The sequence below is a fragment of the Capra hircus genome, chromosome 12, assembly GCF_001704415.2.
Source record: "Capra hircus breed San Clemente chromosome 12, ASM170441v1, whole genome shotgun sequence".
Classification (NCBI taxonomy): Eukaryota; Metazoa; Chordata; class Mammalia; order Artiodactyla; family Bovidae; genus Capra; species Capra hircus.
In genome coordinates this window covers 61012362-61034710 of record NC_030819.1, presented here as the reverse complement: position 1 = coordinate 61034710, position 22349 = coordinate 61012362, and the positions used below count along the sequence as shown (strand labels likewise).

General features: G+C 45.0%; 1 protein-coding gene across 3 annotated transcripts in view; it reads left to right on the top strand.

Annotated features, from left to right (window-relative positions):
• DCLK1 (doublecortin like kinase 1) overlaps positions 1–18606 on the top strand; it is a 350660-nt gene extending 332054 nt beyond the window's left edge. For all 3 annotated transcript variants that reach the window (XM_018056655.1, XM_018056654.1, XM_018056656.1), the window contains one exon: positions 12466–18606. In XM_018056655.1, coding sequence (XP_017912144.1) covers positions 12466–12523 — 58 coding nt within the window. In that variant the 3' untranslated portion in view covers positions 12524–18606. The remainder of the gene's footprint in view (positions 1–12465) is intronic.

Here is a 22349-nt window from a genome sequence, read left to right as displayed (position 1 = left end):
ATGCTTTTGATTTGTTATCCAGTCCATATGCTGCTTTATCAGTTTCATTTTAATCTTGATTGAGATGCCACACCCCCTCATTCCTTTTTTTCACCCATTATTCACACTGACATTTGCCAGCTTTCTTTCCATTGCACATGCTCAGTATCAGTTCTCCTTACAGTTAAAAGGACAGTATATTTAGTGTTAATGTCAAAGCATTTTCCTGATGTTGCTAATTAAATCAATGATTTCTAGTGTTCTTCTGTCCCTTAACAAATGAAAGAAAAATAGTACCTTAGTATATATTCTATAGAAGTATATACTGTCATTTTAAAATCATCAAGCCCGACCTTGACCTTAGTAGATCGATGAAACAATGCATTTACACCTTAGTCATAGAAGCTCCTCTAAACACAGTGAGCTATAGAATGCATTGTGTGTGTTGGTAAGCTTGTGTTTCCAGATTCTCCACCTTTTTGTTTCATTTTGTTTCTGTTTTATTGTTACCTCTCTCCCCTTGGAAATCCCTCTATGTACTAGCTATTGCATGAATTTATTTTTCGATATTTTGTAACTGTCAGATTACTTAGCTGGCTTATCTGCTCAAGCAAAAGGGACTATGGGAGGTATTGATTTTTTTTTAACTGGGTTAAGAATTCTATCCAGTCGTTTTCTATTCTGGTCAACTGCCGTGGCATTTCCTTCAGAGGGCATTGTTTGTGTCTCTTTAAGTTATCCACAGGCAGGATGAGTTTTGATGATTTGAGAAATGAACTCTGAGAAGTCCTAGGCAACTTTTCTCCTCCATCTTAATGTTTCTGAAATGATCTCCAGGTAAAGCTCCACATTTTAGCATTTGCTAAGAAAAATTCTACTGGGTTTGGCATTTCCCCTCAAATGACGGTGCCTTATACTGTTTCCAGAAATAGACTAACTCATTAAAAAAAATAAGAATAATACGTATAATAATATATACTTTTAACCCCCAGTTATTACTCTTTTTTCTACAATTAGACAATAGGATCAAAGCCCTTAGAGAAGCAGACAAAGCTAATCTTTGACAAACTATCCAACTATCTAAGATTGTGGCCATTTCTAAGCCTGCTAAAAACAAGAAAATACTCAAATTTCAAGAAGTGTCTTAAAGTCAGTTTTACACAGCAGGCATTTGTATCTTCTGGACGGATGTACATGCAGGAGTTGCACTCCTTTTTATTTACCTAAGTAAATAGCTTTATAGATACAGAAAGAACTTTGTTTTATGTTTAACCTTTTTTTTTTTTGATGGGCGGATGACTCAGTCATGATTTGTGCAGACTCTTTGTACATGGAAGATGCATCCAGTTTTTTACTTTTTCCTGAAATGTAATATACATTCTGAAAAGTGCACTCGAGTGCATATCTCAGTGCATTTTCACAAACAGCAGCCCCGAGATGAGGCACAGAGCATCTCTAGCGCCCCCAGAGGACCCCTGCCCCCAGGGCTCTTCCAGGAGGGCCACACAGCCCCGAGGGCAAGCTCTGACCTGGAGTCTGTCCGCATTAATTAGTCTTGCCTGGTTTTGTTCTTTATATAAATCGAATCATGCGCCACCCTTTTTTTAATTGTGTGTCTCCTAACCTCAGGGATATTAACCAAACATATATGAGTATAAAGATATACAGTTAAAGATAGGTATCAAATGTGTCTAATTACAGTTGTGCCTATTTGTATAACACAAATGACAATATATATACATTAATTTTTTTGAAAACCTCCAGATAATTACTAAATTTGTGGGCTTGAGGGTGGGTGCAAAACCCCAAATAAACACAATAATTAATAGATGTAGCCAAGGCTAGAAAAGGCCATTTAACTGAAATCCTAGCAGTGGTTCCCATCAGCAGACAAAATGACACACCCCTGAATAATGGGCAGGAGCAGATGGGAGATAATCTCTTTTTCCTTCCACACATAAACTGCTCTGTTTTCCAGCTGGGGGCAGTAACAACAATGTTTATAGTTAATGCTGTACTAAACAGCACACCCAGTATGTAAAGCTAAATTGGAGAAATGATGCTAAAAACTCATCTGCGTATATGCTTAATTAGGAAGTTTTATAATGCCATTTAGCTCCAGAACGAACACACTCCCCTCACTGATTGCAAATGCTTGCCTTTTATCTCCACGGAAGTGGGAGCATTTGTCTAACCACGGTGGCAGCCAACTCGCAACATAAACAATCATTTCGGGCAGAATGTCCCCGCTCCCAATTGTTGTGTTTACAAGTGCTCCTGGCTGTTTTCACTGCTCTGAGCAGAACACTCAGAGCTGGGCTTGCATTTGGTAAAGCAGCTCACGTCAGGGCAGAGGCTGAGCGAGCATCTCTTCAAGGTGTCCAGCATTGGCAGTGTCCCTCTTAGGAGGCTTATTGCTGATGGTGGAGAAATGGGGGAGGGGGGCTTGTTCCTCCTCCTCTCATTCGGTCGCCTGCCTTGAACACAGAGATGCTTCCAGGCTGTGGCCAAGAGCGCCGCATTCTGCAAGGCTTCTTTTTCCAGGAGACCTTACTCCTGTCCGCCAGAGCCTTGGGTGACCCTCTCCCAGGAATGGGCTGCCTGGGCCATTCCACCTTCTCATGGAGGGGACTCCAAAGGCCCTGGAAAACACTGACATTCTGTTCCATTTTTTCCTGCCTGAAAATGCAACCTTATCCAAAGGGGAAGCAGTCATCCCCATCCCTGCTTTTCAAGGGAAGCTGCCCCCTGGCAGGTGCTGTGCCCAGCAGCACATGAAGAAGAATTCCTGCGTCTTCTGCACACAGAATGGGGCAAGAGCCAGAAACCAACTGAATGAAACAAGTAGCAAAGCAAGACACACGCTAAGAATGCCGCATAAGATAAAACGCGGAGTAGAGCTAGGACGATAGGGGGCTGGAGTTCCAGCCCTGAGCTGACTCACGTGCACCCTGGATTCGAGCGCCGTCCTACAACAGTGAGTAATGAGGCAGAGCCGCGGCAGCCACGCAGCCCTTGTAGCCTATTCAATGCTGCCGTGCTCTGCTGCTAAAAGGAATGGGTCAGTTAAAGGCATTTTGCTCGGTGTAGGTTTGAAAGATCAGTTCCCACGAAAGCCAGAGAGAACTCCTCACAGGGTGAAGTAAGTTAGTAAGTGAAGTTGCTCAGTCGTGTCCAACTCTTTGCGACCCTGTGGACTGTAGCCTACCAGGCTTCTCCGTCCATGGGATTCTCCAGACAAGCATACTGGAGTGGGTTACCATTTCCTTCTTCAGGGGATCTTCCCAACCCAGGGATCGAACCCGGGTCTCCCGCATTGGAGGCAGACCCCTCCAAAGACACATGGGAGGTTGCAATAGGTTGCGAAAGTTGGCTTGGCCTTGCTCTGCCCTTGAGAAGAGTACCACAGCCCCCAAAGAGTGTCAGAAGTGCGGTAGGAAGGCAGGGCAGGGGTCTTAGTTCTAGCAAAGGATTAACCACTCTCCCTGACCCTGGCCTGGGCCTCCCTCAGCAACAGAAAGTTTAACACACAGAAAAGGCACAGACTTAAACTTCGAAACCACCCAGACTGTGATTACAGAGAAAAGTATAGAGAAAGTATGAGGTCTGGTTTTACACCTGTCCCATGATACTAAAAAGTGAGTTATTAGGTTCAAAAGCAGAGCAACAGTACTTTGTCTTCTATTGATAGTTCCACAAATGGTCATTAAGAGAAACACAGAACTAGTGAGACATCTGTATCATTTTACCAAGTCAAACAGGTTGCTCACTATCTGAGATTTTATTTTGTTTCATTTTATTTTAGAGCCCCTTTGAGAGAGGATCCCTATATATATATATATATATATATATATATATATACACATACATATAATCATCTTTTTAAAGCTTAATGTATTTTATATTAGAAAAGAGAAATTTGCATGGCATTCCAAGACTTACTGATTGTGTATAAACTGAAGTGAAATTTTATATGTTTTCCTGAAAGTCTTGGTAATTCGGTATTAATGGGAAATTTTGTGGTATTGTACTTATTTTAACCTTGCCTCAGCACCTCCTCCCCTCTTTATGATTTAAAAAGCCATAGACATTCTTTTATATGTAGTTGTTCCTGAATATTTTGATTCCACATGTTCGCCAGTGATTTCACTGATAGAATGTAGGTTTTATGGGGTATAAACATGTAGGAAAGAATGATCGTAAAGAACTTAATTGAAAGTATTGGCACACTGTCATTTTGTTAAGAAAGAGTGCAAAATATCCATATGCTGAAGTCAGACAATTCTCAAATACACGTCAGACACGCGACACTCCTAGAAACTAAGGAGCCTTGAAAATCGAGATGATCGCAGCTCCATTAAAGATGGGCGGCTCTGTGCATGGAGAGCCTGTGGCCTTGGTGTTGAGAAGCCCTGTTTTGGATCCAGCTGGCAACCCACTCCAGTACTACTGCCTAGAAGATCCCATGGACAGAGGAGCCTGGTAGGGTACAGTCCATGGGGTTGCAAAGAGTCGGACATGACTGAGCGACTTCACTTGTGCTGCTTCCTTGTGTTGTGATCTCAGGCAAGGCATGTGTTCCTTCTCTGATCTTCAGTTTCCCCACCTACAAAAATGAGATGTGTATTATCAACCTTCCAAATCTGTGGCAAGAATTAAATGAGCTGCCTGCACAAAAGTGCCTTCACAGACTCAGCCCAAAAGAAGAGTCCAGAAAAGACTGCTCCAAGAGAAAACCATCCATTCCACACAAGAGAGAGATTTTCCTGAGAAAACTCATCTCTCTCCAGAGCAAAGCATTTATCATTAAAGTAGAACCATGACCTTTTTTGATGCTATGATTAGAACAAACTTGAATAAGCTATATGTTAGATTATTCATGAATTGAGGGGCATTAAATTTCACTTAAAGTAGTCTATAGCCCCAAATCCTGATGAAGTATATGTTTTTTTTTAAAGTATATGTTTAATTAAAAAGTTATCCTCTAGGGCAGAGATTGCCATGTTATAGCCAATGGCCTGAATCTAGTGCACTGCCTGCTTTTGTAAATAAAAGTTTTATTGGAACACATTAGAATGGATTGGAACACATCCATTCACTTTTAACCAACCTATGGCCACTTCCACTCTACAAGGGCAGAATAGAGTAGTTGTGTCAGAGAACTATAGCCTGCAAAACCTGAAGTATTAATTATTCACCCTTTCCAGAAAGAAATTTTCTTCACCTATCCTAGTAGGAAAAGGTACCACCTGGTGGGCTTGTTAAAAACTGTATAACCACCACCTAGTGGAATAGAATGCCTGGCACAGAGTAGGTGCCTCAATAAATATTTGCTAATAAATAAATGATTGAATTTTGCAAGGAGGGGACCATTAATAGAGAAACCTTGAGTTTTTGAGAATCAATGTGTTTTTTTAAGAGTTTGGGATATCTGAGAGCCTAAACAATCACATATGAAATGCTCCACAATTACATCAACCCAGGAGTAACAAAAAATTCTAATAAAAGGAGTCACCCCTTAACCCACTTGCTTAGTAAGTTCTAAATTTCCATAGATTTTCTTAAGATAAACTATGCCTGCAGTTGTCCTTTAGTTATTAGCCTGATGAAGGAAAAGCAACATGGCAGCCCAGCTTAACTTCTGCTGTGAGACAGTCAGGGGTCATAGAGCAGAGGAAGCATGTGAATTCACCCTCTAGAAGCCTGAGCTCAGCAAGGGGCTATCATTTTAACCTTCTGATAGGAGGCTACTAGAAACCCTCTGCAGAGCTGGACAAGATTCTGTTAAGAGCCAGATCAGCGGGAGGAGCCTGCGTTTATGAAGCGGTAGAGAAACCTGGGGCACCCCTACCCCAGGACATGAGAAACCCCATTTAAGAGGCTGGTGCCTAGGAAAAAGCTTCAGAGGCCGACAGTTTCTTTCCATGAAGCCCCCTGTTGTCTCCTTCACTTCAGGGAAATACCATGTCTCAGTCCAGATAGTGCACAACGCCTGGCGAGACCCTCAACGGATATTAAAGCAAAACAAAATAAAACCGTGATAAGTATGGCCGCACCCAAAAAAAGAGAAACGAGTAGGGTGATACATCAATTGAGGTGTCAGCTTAATTTTACTAGCAAGCAAAACATTTCCAAAGTGGCAAGCGAATCGTAACTCAGTCCCCACAGAGTAAGGGCGAGCGAAGGAGAGGGTTCCTGAGATTAATGCCCCAACAGCTGCATCCCCGGCTCACGCTCCTAGGTGGTATGAATAATGGATGGGCTCAAAGGCAACATGCACAGTAATGTTCTTTTATTAATGAAATGAAGACTGTTTGTGATAGCTAGCAATAAATTTAGAAATGTAAAAAAGGAGAAACAGTCACTGCTTGCCTCTGAAAAATGCAGTTACTTCAATCCAATAATTACTGCCACATCAGAAAGCATCGCCTCCAGACTTAAATGAGGTGTATCTCTTGCAGGTCCGCCATGACAAATATTTTTGATCCATAGACAGAAGGCCTGTTGTTTACCGAGAGAAAAACAGAACCTGTTCTAGTAGATTGATGGTGATATTAAGCATATTCATGGCATTTCATAGGTGGAAGTTCCCCTGGGGGTGAGGCACTGTAGCACCTCCCATCATTCTCCGCACTGCGAAATAGCTCAACCGACGTGGTGGTTAGGAAATGTGCCCAGGGTCACATAATCAGCTGAGGCAGGACAGAAGGCTGGCTCTCCCCACTTCCCCCTGCTGCTGCTACCAAGGGGCTTAGGCTACAGCTACCAGGCAAGGCAGGCCTTGCACAGATGTGGGTGACTCAGCCAGGCAAAAACAAAGTCACGCCCCATCTCCTGTTCTCACTTCATTTCTGACCTTCCGCCCCCCATGCTGTATTTTTCCCATAACATAGGCCAGGTGGGTACAGCCTAGGTGTTCATGCTGCTTTCCAAATTCGAGGTCAGAAAGAAGGATTTCAAAAATCTGAGTACTGTCTAGAGTAGTTTTACTGTAATAGAAGCCACCACTAGCCAAACTCATTCGGTGAATCTGTTGTTAGAATACATTTCCTTGGTCTTATTCAAGCACTGTCTCTCATTTGTGCATGCCTGGTGTTACAGGCACCAAAACATGATCAGTCTGAATTTCTTTAAGAGCTTCAACTGCTGTGTGCGTCTGCCCATGAGCTGCTGAGGTAACCGGCATGATTTTGCCATTCCTCGGGTTTCACATTTCATCCAGCAGCTCCTCAGGACACCCTGATCAGCAGGGGCTTGCAGTCTGAGGTAGGAGCATGTAGAGTCTCTTCTGTGTAGAACACGAGTATATTTGTTACTCCATATCATTTCCTTTGGTCCGTTGTTGGTTCTGTTTATCAGGATCCCCCAGTCCGCTGTTAGCTGGCTGTAGCCCCGTGCACTACAGCCGTCATTGTTGGGTTCATGTGTACAATTACTAGATCAGAGCTTCCTATGTGGTTACTACTGGTCAACTCCAGCATCTCAAGAGATTGCTTGCTCACCTCTAACCTGTAATAATTAGCACCAAAATGTGATAATGCAGGCTTCAGATTTTCTTACGAGCGCTTAATGAAGTGATAACTTACTGAAGAAACACTTGGGAATTCCACAGCAAGTCCATTCATGTCTATTGCACAGAGCTGCAAACTGTGAGCAAAACAAACTCATGAAATAATAAATCCGTTAGAAAGTCTTAAGTTTTAAAGGAACATCAAGGCTGGGGACAACCTTACCTTATAAAGACAGGTGTTAGGGAAGAGAGACCCTATTTGCTTGATATCTGGGTAATTTTTGTGATTGAGAAAGAGGAAAGCAGGCTTTCAGAAATGGTTGAAAGAGCCTGGAGTTTAAATCTATGAGGCAGCACTTCAAAGGGAAAATTATGAATGTTTTCTGGGGAGAAAATTACCAATTGGATAATAAATATTTTTGTAGCATTATTCCTAAAAATTATGTATTGGCATATTATTCTTATTCTTTGCAGAATTCATCTGTCCTTAACTACCTGTAGGGGCTACAGAACTTAGCTGAAAAACTTGAGCAACACAGATTTTAGAGGAAAGTTAATTTTATAGCCACAATTAAAATTCCAAAGAGATCATATATGACAGAGCTTATTGTGATAAGAAATTGGACCACGACCTAAGGTTATTTAGTAGATAAATAGGAGTATAAGAGATTATTAACTTTATCTGATGTAAGCATTTGATCATATCTAAAACATAAACTGCATTCTTAAATAGTAAGACTCACAATATTTTTAACTTCTTGCTCTTTTATACTATAGAGTTGCTTGGGGTTCTGTTTTGTTGTTATCTGAGAGGTTCAGGTGCGGCTGTGGCTTCAGTCATGGGTGGACTCAGTTGTCTGCAGGCTGGCTCTTTCCACCCCTCCTCTTTGCCTCCCTGTAATGGCTTTAGTCTGGAGCTTCACACGGTACCACCTCCAGCCTGGCCACCCTCTCAGCTGGGAGTCACTGTGAGTCCAAATCATTGGGTAGTCTCCTCTGGCCTAGGAACTGGGTGGGGTGCCCATCCTGAACCAACCACGGGTCCTGGGGAACGCAGTCAGCACAGGCTTGCTTCTGGGTCACAAGCAACCCTGCCCCGCCCTCTGAGATGGAACCACAGACTGTGGGAGCGGGGGGTGTCTGAAGGGAAACAGATATGGTTAACTATAAGCAGAGCAAGCGGGTGCTGCGTCTGCCAATGGGGACACTGAGTGTCCTGATGTCACAGGATCATTCTGAGTAATATTGAGAACTAGACGCTGGGAAATTTATTGTAAGCACATTGTGACTGCTAGGACAAGGAGTCTGACTGTACGAGGAACTGTAAATAAATCAGTCCTGGGCAGACTGACCTGTCAGCTGGGTGCGGGATGGCCCGGGGCTTGGGTGTGCAGGAGGAGGGGAGTCCCAGGACCTCTGTTATACTCCCCCCCAGTTAAAAAGCTGCACGTCCGAGAGCATCTCCTTTGTGCTGTGAACTGTGGAGACACAACAGACAGGATGCCCAGACCTGATCCTAGCGTCCGCAGCATGGCAGGGAAGACAGTGCTTCAGAGTCGGTCACGGTGCGGGCAGGGTGCGCGGTAATAGCTGTGCTGGGCTTCATGGGAACGCGGAGAAGTTCTTAAAGTGAAGCTCGGTCCCTCGAGGTGGAAGCAGAGTGAGCAGAGGCCCAGGGAGCAGAGGCCTGGGGGCAGTGACGTCCTCTGGGTCATCTCTGAGAGCAAGTGTGTTGGGAGCCCTAAGCCTTGCTTGTGGAGCCTTTGAGAATACTGAGCAGACCTGGGTGGGCTGGAAACTGCCCGCCTGTCATCATGCCCAGGTGTCCCTCGAAGTTCGCAGGCCCAGAATGGGACTGCATATGCGGGGAACCCTGGCCTGCTGTCCCTGAGAGAGTTCTCGGGTCTCTGGCATGGGAAAGCCCTGGGCTTTTGGCCTTGGATGCTGCCTGTGGTCTGTGTCTCCGCCCCAGCTCACTGTGGCTGGGGACTGGAGAAGGCAACCCCTGGAGTGCAGCGGCTCCTTGGAGTTCTGTTTCAATAGGCTTTAGAGTCAGTGGGAAGGAGCTGCCCGAGCCCGGAGGAGAACCAAGTTCTATCCCTCTTTGGTGACAAGGGTGGGTCTCTGCGCATGTCTGGGCCCAGGCATGGCCCCAGGCAAAGAATGCTTTACAAATGCTTTCTCAAAGTGGAGTCTGTACATCCAGCAGAAACAATCATCAAGACCTGTGATCATGACATGCTATGTTTTCAACAATAGAAAGTGAAAGTGAAGTTGCTCCGCTCAGTCATCTCCGACTCTTTGCGACCCCATGGGCTGTAGCCTACCAGGCTTCTCAGTCCATGGGATTTTCCAGGCACGAGTACTGGAGTGGGTTGCCATTGCCTTCTCCAGGGGATCTTCCCAACCCAGGGATCGAACCCGGGTCTCCCACACTGTAGGCAGACGCTTTACCCTCTGAGCCACCAGGGAAGCCCAGGAGCTGCCGTCAAGATCTTGGAGACTCAGCACAACTGAAAGCCCAGCAGCATCTGAGCGCCAGGGCCGAGCAACAAAGGCCAGCGTTTAAAAGCTGCTCACTAGGGAAGGTGACAGGAGGGGCCAGAACTGATCGCTTAAGAGGGACAAGCAAAGGGCTGGCCAGGCAGAGGGACAAGGAAGGGAGAGAATATGATTTGCCCCTGAGAGCATCTGGAGGAGTGAACGTAAGGGAGTGGTGCCATCCGAGCTGTGAGCGCACAGACGGGGCATTACGGTGTCGGTGGAGAAATCGCCTGTCAGTGGCTGCCACCAACAGCGACTTGGAGTGGGGTGGGTTGAGTCCCTGTGGGGAGATGAGGTAGACGCGGAGAAGGTGCTAGTGAGGGAGAGAACGTACTCTAGGTTCTAATGGGAGCTGGGTTCTGCACCGCTTTCCTCTGACCTGTGCAGTGCCTTCATTTTAAAACCTCTTACATTGAAAAGAGAACAAACAAGCCACCACCTTATTTTCCTGGGAGTGTTTGCTATTTCTGTTTTTACCTTTTAACAATTCAGGAGGGTGGCAGGGGCGCGGGGTTATCCTTGCTCCTTCTTTACCTGAGAACTGAGTAAATGGTTCCCATAGCCCGCAGTGGACTGAGCAGGACTCCAAATTTCTAACAAAACCCAACATGCAATTTTCTCGGCAACACTGGGGAACCTCAGTCTGCTAGTCAGTATTCAGTGTGATGCCAAGTGATTTTTTCTTTCTCAAGAAGGTAGAAATAGAAATATTTTTTATTATCAAGAGAAGAATTTATATTACTCTTGAATTACCTACAGGGTGGTGTTTATGTACATCAGACTAAATAGACTCCTGCTTTTTTATGTTCAGCTCTACACAAACAACATTTTCAGTTTACTTTGAAAGCAAAATACCATGTGTTGTAACTTTACAGTGTTTTAAATAAAGTTAGGAATTTAGGTTTATGATGCTGAAAAATATCACAAAATCGGTGGGTATAAGACCAAGAGGGCCTCACGTATAAGTACGTGAGGGCCCTTAGAAGTTCAAGAGGTCAGTGAATCAAAGGTAGGCATTTCAACACACCAGTTATTGAATTATTGTATTAACAAGCCAGTGAAATGAGAAGTGAATTATTAAAGTTTATCTTCCTTATTGATTTGTAACACTGTTACTCAACGTGTGGGTAGTTGTTAAAGCCGAGCCGTTCAGCCTAACGAAGCCATTTACTGTACTGATTCTTCACACTGCCTCTCTTTCTCTCTTTATTACTTCATTTTGTAACTTTGATTGCCCCCTTTTAGATCTAAGATTGCTCTAATGCTACACTGCAATTGTATGAGGGGCTTAGTTTTCACTTTGTTCTCAGAACCCGGCTGGCTATAAATTTATCTCTGTTCTTTGAAGAAGTTAACAGTAAATTTCCAAGAGGAAAAATGGTGGTATATATCCCTGTAGAGGAAAAGTAATCTCTTAAAAGCAGAATAACCTCCAGGCTACATCCTTTTAAAGAGGGACTTTCAAACAAGGATGCCTTCAAACTTTTATGTGTGTTCTGGATTTTTCTTCAGGCTTTGTACCTGCTCTCTCTGTAAGGTCTCTCTGTAATGAGCCATCCTGCTCACACCCATTAAATCTGTAATGAAGCCATGCCCTTCCCAATCCTGATGTCATAATAACTTCCAGAGCACATCCTGGAGACGATCCGAGGTTGCCTCCGGAAAAGGAGGCAGGAGCTGGAATTCTTGACGCTGAACCTCAGTTCCGTAGATTCCCATGTACTACAATGAAAATGAACTTTGTAGAGGGAAATCCATGGGAAGGTTTCCATCAGGTTTAATTGCATTCAGAGCAGTTTTCAACGTCAGGCGCTGGTTCATTCAAATTAAACCCACCCGTCCCACACTCCCTCATCAACAGATAATAAGATCATTTAGAATGAGGAGGTGCTAAAATAACGGGATGAGCTTGTGGCTCTGTTTCCGAGTCTGACAACTTCATCACCTCTCATCTTTTATTATACAGCTGCCTGGAGCTGCATGTTGATGAACGAGGCACTGCCCGGTGTCCTCGCATGTCAGACGCACAAGCCCTGGGCTCCCGTTTACCGGCGGGGCTGGGGGAAGGTGGGGGCGGGTGTGTCTCTGGATAGGCTGAGAGCAACCAAGGGTCACAGATGTGGAGCTCAGGGAAGTCTAGGGAGGGCGGGCGAGAGGCTGAACCCCCATATCATCCATCCTGCCTGTGCCTGCGATGTCACCACGAGGGGCTCGCAGAAGCTGCGTCTTGGGGAGCAGAGGGCACCCCAGCAGTGGTGACTGTGGGCACCATAAGTGAGCCATTGGGGACGGTTAACTTTAGCCAGCATATTTTTCTGACCTCAGAAAGTTCCATCAAGTATCGTGTGTTTGTGTGTGTGTCTGTGTGTGTGTGTGTGTTTGCCATTTCCTTCGGCCTAATTGTCCTCTTTCTCATTTTATGCCCCTGCTAGACCACCGCTCTTGATAAGGAGAGGCAGGTTTTCCGACGAAGACGCAACCCGGATGTGAGGAGCCGGTACAAGGCCCAGCCAGCTCCGCCGGAACTCAACTCGGAGTCGGAAGACTACTCGCCGAGCTCCTCCGAGACTGTTCGCTCCCCAAACTCGCCCTTTTAATAAGACCCTTTTACTCGAAGTCCTAGCTTAACCCTTTGAGACTCTGAGGTTTGTTTCCCCCCATCCCCAAATTTATGTCAAACAGTTTCATCTGATCTACCTAGCACTCAATGCTTGAATGGCCGAGCAGAACAGTGTGTTTTTCTGGTATCCTTGTAGCGATTTCCTTTTAGCTGAATGAGACTGTGACATGTTGGTGAAGATGACAACTTGCTGCTAATTGGGTCCTCAAAGGGTTAAGGCTATTTTGCGACTTTTAAAATGTATAAGCAATGAATGTTTTCATCAGTGGAGCTAGGCTCTGCAGTATGTAACATAGCACGTGTTAACCCTCTGAGTGCATGGGATTTTATGGAGAATGCTTGAGGGAATCTTTCAGGCCTCTGGATTTATATGCACATGTTTCTTGATTTTGCTAAAGATTAAGGGGTTATTAGATGCTGAGATGTCCAGACAGGAAGAGCGTCTAGCATGCTGTCTTGCTTGTCCTTTTTTTGTGGGTTTAGAACATGGCAGGTTTATAACATAAGCATCAGCATCCCTTTCCTCTTCACAACCCTATTAAGAAAGGGGCTTTTTTAAAGAAAGAGGTCTAACTGCCAGCTGCCCTGAGTCCTGCATCCCAAGTGAAGGGACCTGGGTCTGTGGCCAACAGCCTGACCCAGGATATAGACGGTGGACCCCCTCCCCCAAATCACCTCCATATGAAGACGTGCTGATGATGCCCCGGAAATGCTGCTTCCATCTCAGCTGCTGCTACTGCCAGTGCAGACCCTCAGGAAGTCACCATAGCTTGCCCTGTACATGGTGAGTCAGGGTCTGCCTGCTCAGTATGAAACATCTACAGGAAAAAAATAAACAAACTGGTGGAAAAGCAATAAATTGCCAGGTGCTCTACAGGGCTGGAATGTCAAACAGGAAGAGGCAACAAGACCCTGTTCTTTGTCTTATCTGCTTTTTTCACACAGTTCAGTCTTCATTGTGAGATCCACACAGAGTATGAAGTCTATACACAGAATATGAATCCATACACAGGAGGAGCGCCCGGGACTAGGCGCCCAGAGGCAAGTGCTTTGCAAGGTGGCCAAGGAGAAAGCAGAGTGGACCAGCAGTCTAGAATAGTCTCAAAATGCTTTTTAATGAAATAAACCATCAGTGAGATGATTCCACGTGCACCTTTAGGTTACTTACATATAGTCTCAGGGAGAACAGGATGGGAGAGCTAGAGGGTATCCCTGAGGATAAAACCTCTGCTCCCTAGGATGACCTTTATATAGCACTGTCTTTAGCTGTCCAGAGAGAGATGCTATTTTCTTTCTTTGGTCCAAGTCCTGTCCAACAGCTGTAGTTCACTCCTGTTTCCAAATCTTTCTCCCTAGCCCTGCGTCTTCCCTCGAGTGTGTTATGCTTGGAATGGGGGCCTGCAGCAGCCTGCGGTCACTGCTTAGGTGCTTAGGGAAGAGGCTGGCCGGGGTGTTTGGCAAGGCGAGGTTTGTCCCAACTGAAATGTCCTCCTAAGGTTTGCTTCACTCCCTGGCCCAGAAGACAACCATGATGGCTCATGAAATTTGCATCTAGATGGCTGGATAGTACTCACTGTCTCTGCTCTGAGGTGTACTTCGACACCTGAAAGTCTTGAAATGTGTGTGCGGCACTTCCACAGTCAGTTCAGACACAGATCGGTCTTCAGTGACCGCCTTTTACTCTTCAGCTGATAAATGTATGGTCTCTATTACTATCGATTTAAAAATCACAGCATGCCGTGACTTCTGCACCATGGTCCCCACCCCCCCCCTCGCCGCCCCCCAAGTTTTTGACTCTTTCACGTTTAGGTTTATCTCTTCTGTGTTGTCTTTTCATGTAAATATTAGGTCATTTACTGAGAGCACCCCCACCTGTTTTTTAAGAGAGTCCTGAAATCTCACACACAACATCACAAAGTAGCACGAATCAGTTGGGTTTTCTGGCGAAGAGGGGGCGGGCAGGACACCAGGAAGGTATGGTGTGTAGGCAGATTCCAAACAGAAAAGTGCTCAGAACTGGTCAGAAATCACTGCTTTCTCTAGAACGCTAAAGCAAAGCACTATTCAAAGTAAGACGAAGGAGCAGCTTCCTAGATTGGCCTCAGTTAGAAACGTGTGAATATGAAGAAAGCCTGTGTGCGGAGACCTACCTGCAGTAAGACTGTGGTTTTCCTTGGGCCTCCCTGGTAGCTCAGTTGGTAAAGAATCTGCCTGCAGTGCAGGAGACCCCAGTTCTATTCCTGGGTCAGGAAGATCCCCTGGAGAAGGAATAGGCTACCCACTCCAGTGTTCTTGGGCTTCCCTTGTGGCTCAGCTGGGAAAAAAATCCGCCTGTAATGCGGGAGACCTGGACTTGATCCCTGGGTTGGGAAGATCCCCCGGAGAAGGGAAAGGCTACCCACTCCAGTATTCTGGCCTGGAGAAGTCCATGGACTGTATAGTCCATGGGGTCACAAAGAGCTGGACACGACTGAGCAACTTTCACTTTACTTCCCTTTCTTTCTCTGAATTACTGCTTTTCCCGTGGGCATTGCGTGTATGATGCCAGCATCTAGCGCACAGACCTTACAGTGCATGGCTCAGGCCTTTTCCACCCAAGTCTTGAAGGACTGTGGACTGTGTAAAGCTGTGGCGTGTTTCCCACGACACTGCAGAGGGGCCGCTCGGAAGAATGCAGGGCCGTTCAGCATGGGGATCCCAGCGCATCGCTGCAGAATTTGAATGATCTATGCTGAATAAATAGTGGAATGCGACCTGTCAAGTAGAAATATTGAGTAATCAGATGGAATGCAATCTTTTCAGCAACAAGCTATCGAGATCCTGAATGTCAGAAATGTACTCAGAGGGTTAACAGACAAGCACAAGGCATGCTGATTACGTGGGTGTACCCAGACTGCTTTTGCTTCTTAGCCAGTGCTAATTTTTTTCACGACATTCTTGGGATAGTTCAAGTTTGAAATAATTAAGTGGTGGTGTTCTTTAAGGAATTTCTATAACCAAATTGATCTTATTTTTTATTTCACTTTATTAGAGAATAAATATGTACCATTATGGCAGTGTATCTCTGTACTTATCAATTTACTCATTGCCACAAGTGTCCCCATATTTTTCTTTTCTATGTATTTAATATAGCTTTTATGGTGGTGGCCTGGTGATGGGGACTGTCTTTCCTCTATTGATTACATGACCAACCATATGGTATTTTCAAGGGGAATTTTAAGATTCATTTTGTTTCAGTTTTGGTAGTAGACTAGTTAAGGAAAAACTCTTTCATTACTTGCATCATGTAAACCATCTCTGTAGATGAGAACCGTTCATATTGATGAACACATTTTTTTTTTCTCAGCACTGTAGCAGAAACCGTTTATTCTCATCATCAATGCATATGTGATTTGCTCCATATCGTTAGAAGGAAAAGTAAGATTTTGGTCATTGAAAATGTTTTTTCTGTAGCCCTCATCTGATTTTACACGTGGTGCATACTAAAATAAGCAGAGAAAAAAATGCAAATAAAATACTGAAAATGCTTGGTGTTCTGTATTCAGTGAGACCTTCCTAGAACCTGCTCAGCACCCCCATGGGTGGTGCTCAACAGGCCCGTCAGATATTGTTGAAAGAAAGCAATATATCCACAAATGAAAGCTAAAATTGCAATCCTTTACCCTTTGAGGCATATTTCAGTTGGAAAAAAGAAAAGAAAAGAAAAATTGGCTTAGCTGAGAGGGTCACGGAGCTACCGTGTGGCCAAGGCTCACGCACATTAAATCATGGTTGTCTGCTGGCTAGTGGTGCCCATTACACAACTCTGTCCCCGTGCTGAAGGGCAATTGCGCTTGAGGGAGAGCTTTCTTCATATTATTGTGTTGCCCGATAGCCCTTCTTTGGGTCAGGGTCTGTCAGCATTTCCATGATAAACTTCTGATTTCAAAGGTTTTTAATTTGATCATAAAAAGGTGCCCCAGGCTGAAGTTTGCTATAGAGGGCCTGTTCCAAAGAATGAAGGTTCACTGCCTTCTTTTCTCTGCCCAATTCTGCAGAGAAAAGAATAACCAAAAAGAAAAAAAGAAAATCTGGTATGTCTCCCCTCTTTCCTTGTAATTTCAGAATTGTGGAAAGCACCAAGATCCAAGATGGTAGTTTAATATAATTACTCATTTGGGTGTGGGTTAAAAAAAATTAATGATTCACTTGGCATATATTGTAGATAACATATCTTTTCTATAATTTGTAAATCATTAATTTTTTAAACTGCTACATGATTTGGGAGGGGTGGGGGTGGGGATCCAATCAAAGATTTTTTTAAAACTTGAAGTTGGTCAGTTCAAGGGTTAGCCTTTCCTGTGTGTTGTCTGCCATTTCCATTAGGAGTTTGGGGAAAAAATACTCTCAGACAGACCCTTATTTTGCATGCAGTGATAGAGGGTCAGATATGTGCTTCTTTGGGAGATACGGATTTCTTTAATCAAGTTTCATGAAGCCATTCTAGTCTGTTGGGGAAAATAGTGATTAAAAGCACTTCCAAAATTAACCTTTTTGTCAATTCAGATATGATAAGGCTTGCATCAATGGACACACTTCACACATTTTTTGGTTTTAAGACAAAAACAAAATCAACGAAACTTGAGAACACATTTGATCACTGCAAATGTGCTTTAAAAATTGGCTCAATGGTGCTTATACATGAAACAGTAACAAATGGGGTCCCTAGGACTGTCAGAAGGAATCTTTCATTTGTATGTAATTACATACTTGAGGAGGAGGTGCTTTTAAGGCAGTCTTTCATTTTTTAATCATCTCAAATATGCAACCATCCGTCCAGTAACATTAAGGGTCATAAACCGGTGGGAAACAGGAAATTCAGTGTAGAAGCTTAGGATGCCTCTGGGTGAGGTGGTCTTTACTTCCCCCTTCGGTTTTTGTGTGTGTGTTGCTGTTGTTGTCGTTCATGGGCTTCAATGCTGAAGCTATGCGATCATTTTTCAGTGAGCGAGCTTCTAACTGGCAGGTGTTTTGATCACGGGGTTTGCAATCTCTTGCCCTTGGAGACACGTGAGGGCCCTAGTTTCATTCTTTTTCATAAAGGAAGTGCAATCTCTGTAATTAAACCCTACCTGTAAATTTCCTCAACATTCTCTTTTGGTCCACTGACATGAGACCCTTAATGTTGCTTCAGTGTAAAATTGTATATTTTTGTCTGTGATATACTTTATTAACTTAAATAATAGTTCTAAAAGCCTTCACTGTTGGTATTAAGAGAAAGTAGGGTTTTAAAAGTGATGATAAAGATGCTATAATGTCAATTCATTCCAGTCCAATTGAATGCGGTAAGAAAAAGACCTTGAATAGTTCTCTAGGGACAATTTCTCACTGGCCATTGACATTAATCTTTGATGTATTCTTAGAAAAAAATTTTAAAAAATTGAAACTGGTCCAAGGTTAGAGTCATATCCTCGATAACTATTTTTTTTAATTTTATTAGGAAATTAATAATAGTCTTTTTCATTCTGGGTGAAAGAAAATTATTAAAAGATTAGTTGAGTGTGAAATTAAATAGCATTTTGCTCATGCATACTGAAAAGGTGGGCTCGGAACCTGATGCATTTAAACAAGTTTCTGAAAGGTTTCAATTTGGTGCAAGAAAAAAAATACAATGTTTCCTTTGAAAATACTGAATTTATCAATTGCTGCATGGATCAGATGGCACAGGTTAATCTTTGATTTTCAGAATCTTAATGAAGTAACTATCAAACGATTTGTATCCATGATTAAAGCTGGAATGAGATCTGATTTTTTTCCTAATCTCTCAGTTTAAGCTAATAAATGTAGGTTAATGTGGATGAAATCATCTGTGATATATTATGTTCATTTATCAACTGAGCTTTTTTGATGTTGCCTGTTTTTATGTAAAACATGTTCTTAAAGGTTAATAAAAGAATAGTACTTGGTGTATGAACTACTACGTAATACCCGAGCTCCAATGTCCACTCCTCAGTTCACTCTGCCATAATGGAGTAAAATTTCAGTTTAGTTCAGTTCATAATTGACACATTCAGTCCACGAAGGAATAACCCAGCTGTGTTCTTGGGGGGAATTCTCTCTATGCAAGGCTTTAAAAATTAGTCATGCGGTCAGAGTGTAGCTTTCCCACATGTCCTTCGTAGCAGAGTGTCTATTTCATGAGCATAATTCAAAAACAACTATTCCAAAAATGTCCCTTTTCATATATTATCTTCCCGCCTGGGCCAGTGACTCGGATATACACAAAGAAATCAAATACCATTCAGCCTGATTTTATCCTTCCACCTATCTGCCCCAGCTCTCCAGAGTAGAGTGTTGTTTTATCCGCTACCCTGTAATTAGCTGCTGTTTTTTTTATAGTGATGTCCCATTAGGCAACCCACGTGTGATATTGACCTGAGAGAAAATTGCAAAAATGTACAGCGGAATCAAGTTCTTTCCTATGTGAGTTGTTCAGAGCTAAGAGATTGAAAAGTCGGCCAGCAAACGTGACTGCAGGTCCCCTGGTGTCCTATGAAGGTGCCAGAGGACCTCGGAGCACTTGTGAAATTAGCGATCCCCTTCCCGGCCATCTACATGCGGCCGCTGCCGCTGCGGCTGTTGTTTCGCCTTTCGCTCCTCAGCAGTGAAATTGCTGGGTCCTTTCTAGGCTTTCGGGGCACCTGCTGTGAAACAATAGCTAAAGTGATTGTTTCCTAAGGACCATTACCTTGTTTTATGAGGCTGGCAGTTTCCCCAAAAACCTGCCATCAGAAAAAACAAAAAAAAGTGCCCTGACACAGAAACATCAAACGCTACTGGCATCTCGGGGACTGAGGAGGATAACACTGCCATGTCAGGAAACTGGGAGAAGAGCGTTCCAGCGGGACGGGACTAACGTTCAATTAAGGAAGTTTTGCACACGGAAGTAAACGGGTAACAGGAAAAGCGCCATCCCGGGGAATTCCTTACACACAAGAGAGGCTTTGCTCTGTCTTCAAAGGTAGCCAGCTTCCCCAGCTCCAGAAGGGGCACCGAGGGAAGACGGGGAGCCCCGCCCAGCCAGCTGGACCAGCCAAACCCACGCTGGCCGCCAGCTCAGCGACAGATGTCCTTGCCAGCTTGCCTGCACATCCAAATCGTTTATTCAAATGTTTCTTGAGTAAGTGCCAACACCACACTTACTAGGGCACTTCACTGGGGTTTAGAAAAGAAAAGGGAAACTCTGTTGTCCGTTTTCATTTTTACTATGATCAGAAGATGTTTAAGACAAGGACAGGGGTCTCCAGAAGAAAGCTTTGCTATTTATTCTGAGACTCCTGGTCTGGGGTTCAGACAACCCGGACATCACATCCCATCAGACCCTGTGGTTACGGCAACTTGGGTTCTCTCACTTGAGTATGTGTTTGCCATCTGCCTGTTTGGTGGTGCCCACACCCTGTGATACCCTTGGCTCTGCTCCTGGCCCTCTGAAGTAGAAGGCCTCCCAGAGTCCTCTCCGCCCTTCGTAATTAGCACGCGATTTACAGCTGTCCTAAACTAGCACATTTATTCAGCAAGCATCGTCCAGAACCTACAGTGAGTGACGCACCATGGAGGCGGAGATGAACAAGACACAATTCTTGTTCTTGAGAATCTCAGATCTGGTGAGAACTCTTCTCTGGATGCCCACAAGTTGGGGCACCTGATTTATCACTCACAGATGGCCGAACTCCAGTTTGTTGGGGGCCAAGGCACCCCTACCAGCCTGAGACTGGCCCTCGCAGCCTGCTGAGTCTGCAGGCCAAGCTTCAGTCATGCGCACACGCATCTGTGGCTTGCTCTCTTACAACAATTCAGAGATCTGTGTGTTGCCCTTAGAAAGCCCCTGGAAGGAGGCAAAGAAGGGGAGGAGAGCGGGGAGTGAGAATAGGAGGAAAGGAAGGAATGAAGCTGCCCAGGTCTTAGGACCGAGCATGTCGTTTGAGGGTAAGAATACTAATGTCTCACAGAAAAGTGAAAGTGAAGTCAGTCAGTTGTGTCTGACTCTGCAACCCCATGGACTGTAGCCTACCAGGTTCCTCCATCCATGGAATTTTCCAGGCAAGAGTACTGGAGTGGGTTGCCATTTCCTTCTCTAGGGGAGCTTCCTGACCCAGGGATCGAACCTGGCTCTCCCGCATTGCAGGTAGACGCTTTACCCTCCGAGCCACCAGGGATGTCTCACAGTGTGCTCCTCAAACCCAGTCCGAGGATGTGCTCTGTAGAATCACAGGGCATACCTTCCTGTAGGTTGAACATGGCTTTGGTCTCTCCACCCAGGTGAGCAGTGCCCCCTTCCCCGAGACAGGATGAGCAATAAGATCCCACCAATGGCACCGTCAGCGCACCTCTTTAGGAAGCAGAAGGTGAGGTGTTTCCCAAGAATGGTCTAACTCTCACACCTCACTGCCCATTCTCTCCTTGACTTCCGGGAACTTCTCAGAGGACCCGGTAACGGGAGTTTCAGCCTGGGGGACCCTCTCCGCCATCCGCCCTCAGGGCACACCCTCTAGTCCCATTTCCAGCAAGCCCCTGTCAGGCGCCAGTCCCTCCGCTGGATGACAGGATCCATCCTGGGGTCACGAGATGGAAGACCTGACCGCTGGGGTCTGGTGTGGGAAACCTGCCAGCTGAAGGGCGGCACCCAGCACGGTCAGGGCTGTGCGGAGAGAGCCCAGGGTGCGCCGTGGGCACTCCAGAAACTCACCTCACTGAGATACAGGGCTGGGGGGACTCAGAGGAGGCTTCCTGGATCCAGTGGCCCTAAGGGAGGGTCTGAAGGAGAAGCAGGAATCAGCCAGGAGAAGGAGAAATGTGTTTCAAGCCATGGGAACAGAGAGAACACGGCGGAGCTCGGGGTGGTAAGATGGAGGCTACGGCCGGGCCTGAGGAGGCAGGTACAGCCCGGGCAGTGGGCCCCTCAGACCCTCAGCGGGCACGCAGAAGAGGCGTGCAGGCCGGCCCATGTGGTCCACTGAAAATGTGGCGGGTAGAAACGAAACAGCCCAGATGCTGGGTCCCCAGGGCTGGTTAAAGGAGGAAGTGAAGCCAGGTGAACAGCACTTGAGGGGGCAGTAGAGACCCTTCCCTTTCTGGAATAATACAAACCCTGATGGATCCCTCACCGCAGTGACAAGAGGGCAGCCTCCCTGTGCAGACAGAGGGGCTGGTCATGTGCTAATGCCTTCCTACAAGAGTGGAGTCTCCAAATCACAAAGCTTCTCAGATCACAGCGGGGAAAAGAATCACATCTTTCTCTCCTGTGTTGCTTCACCACTGAGAAAAAAAAAAAGGAAAAGAGAAATCCACTGACCCTGAAAATAGCTCTCTGTCTCCTCCCTCCCAGACAAATTCACATTATCACCTTTCCCTGCAGCGGGGTGATAATTAATGTTCCACCCGAGAGAGGTTTCGTTATTCCATCAGAATTACCTATTAATTTTCTGGATTCTTCTGACGAAGCGGTGAACTTGTCATGAAGGGCACGTTGTTCAGAACGTGAAATATCCTTTCATTTTCAACAGGTAAATCAAGGCCAAATCAACCTAGACATGTTTAATTTCCTCTCTCGACATGGTTCCCTCTGTTCTCATGGCTGTGGATGTTTCTTTTTTTCAAGAACATTTTCTAAGTTCTCTGCTCTCGTGCTGGGCAAATCGTTTGGGCTTCATCAGTAGC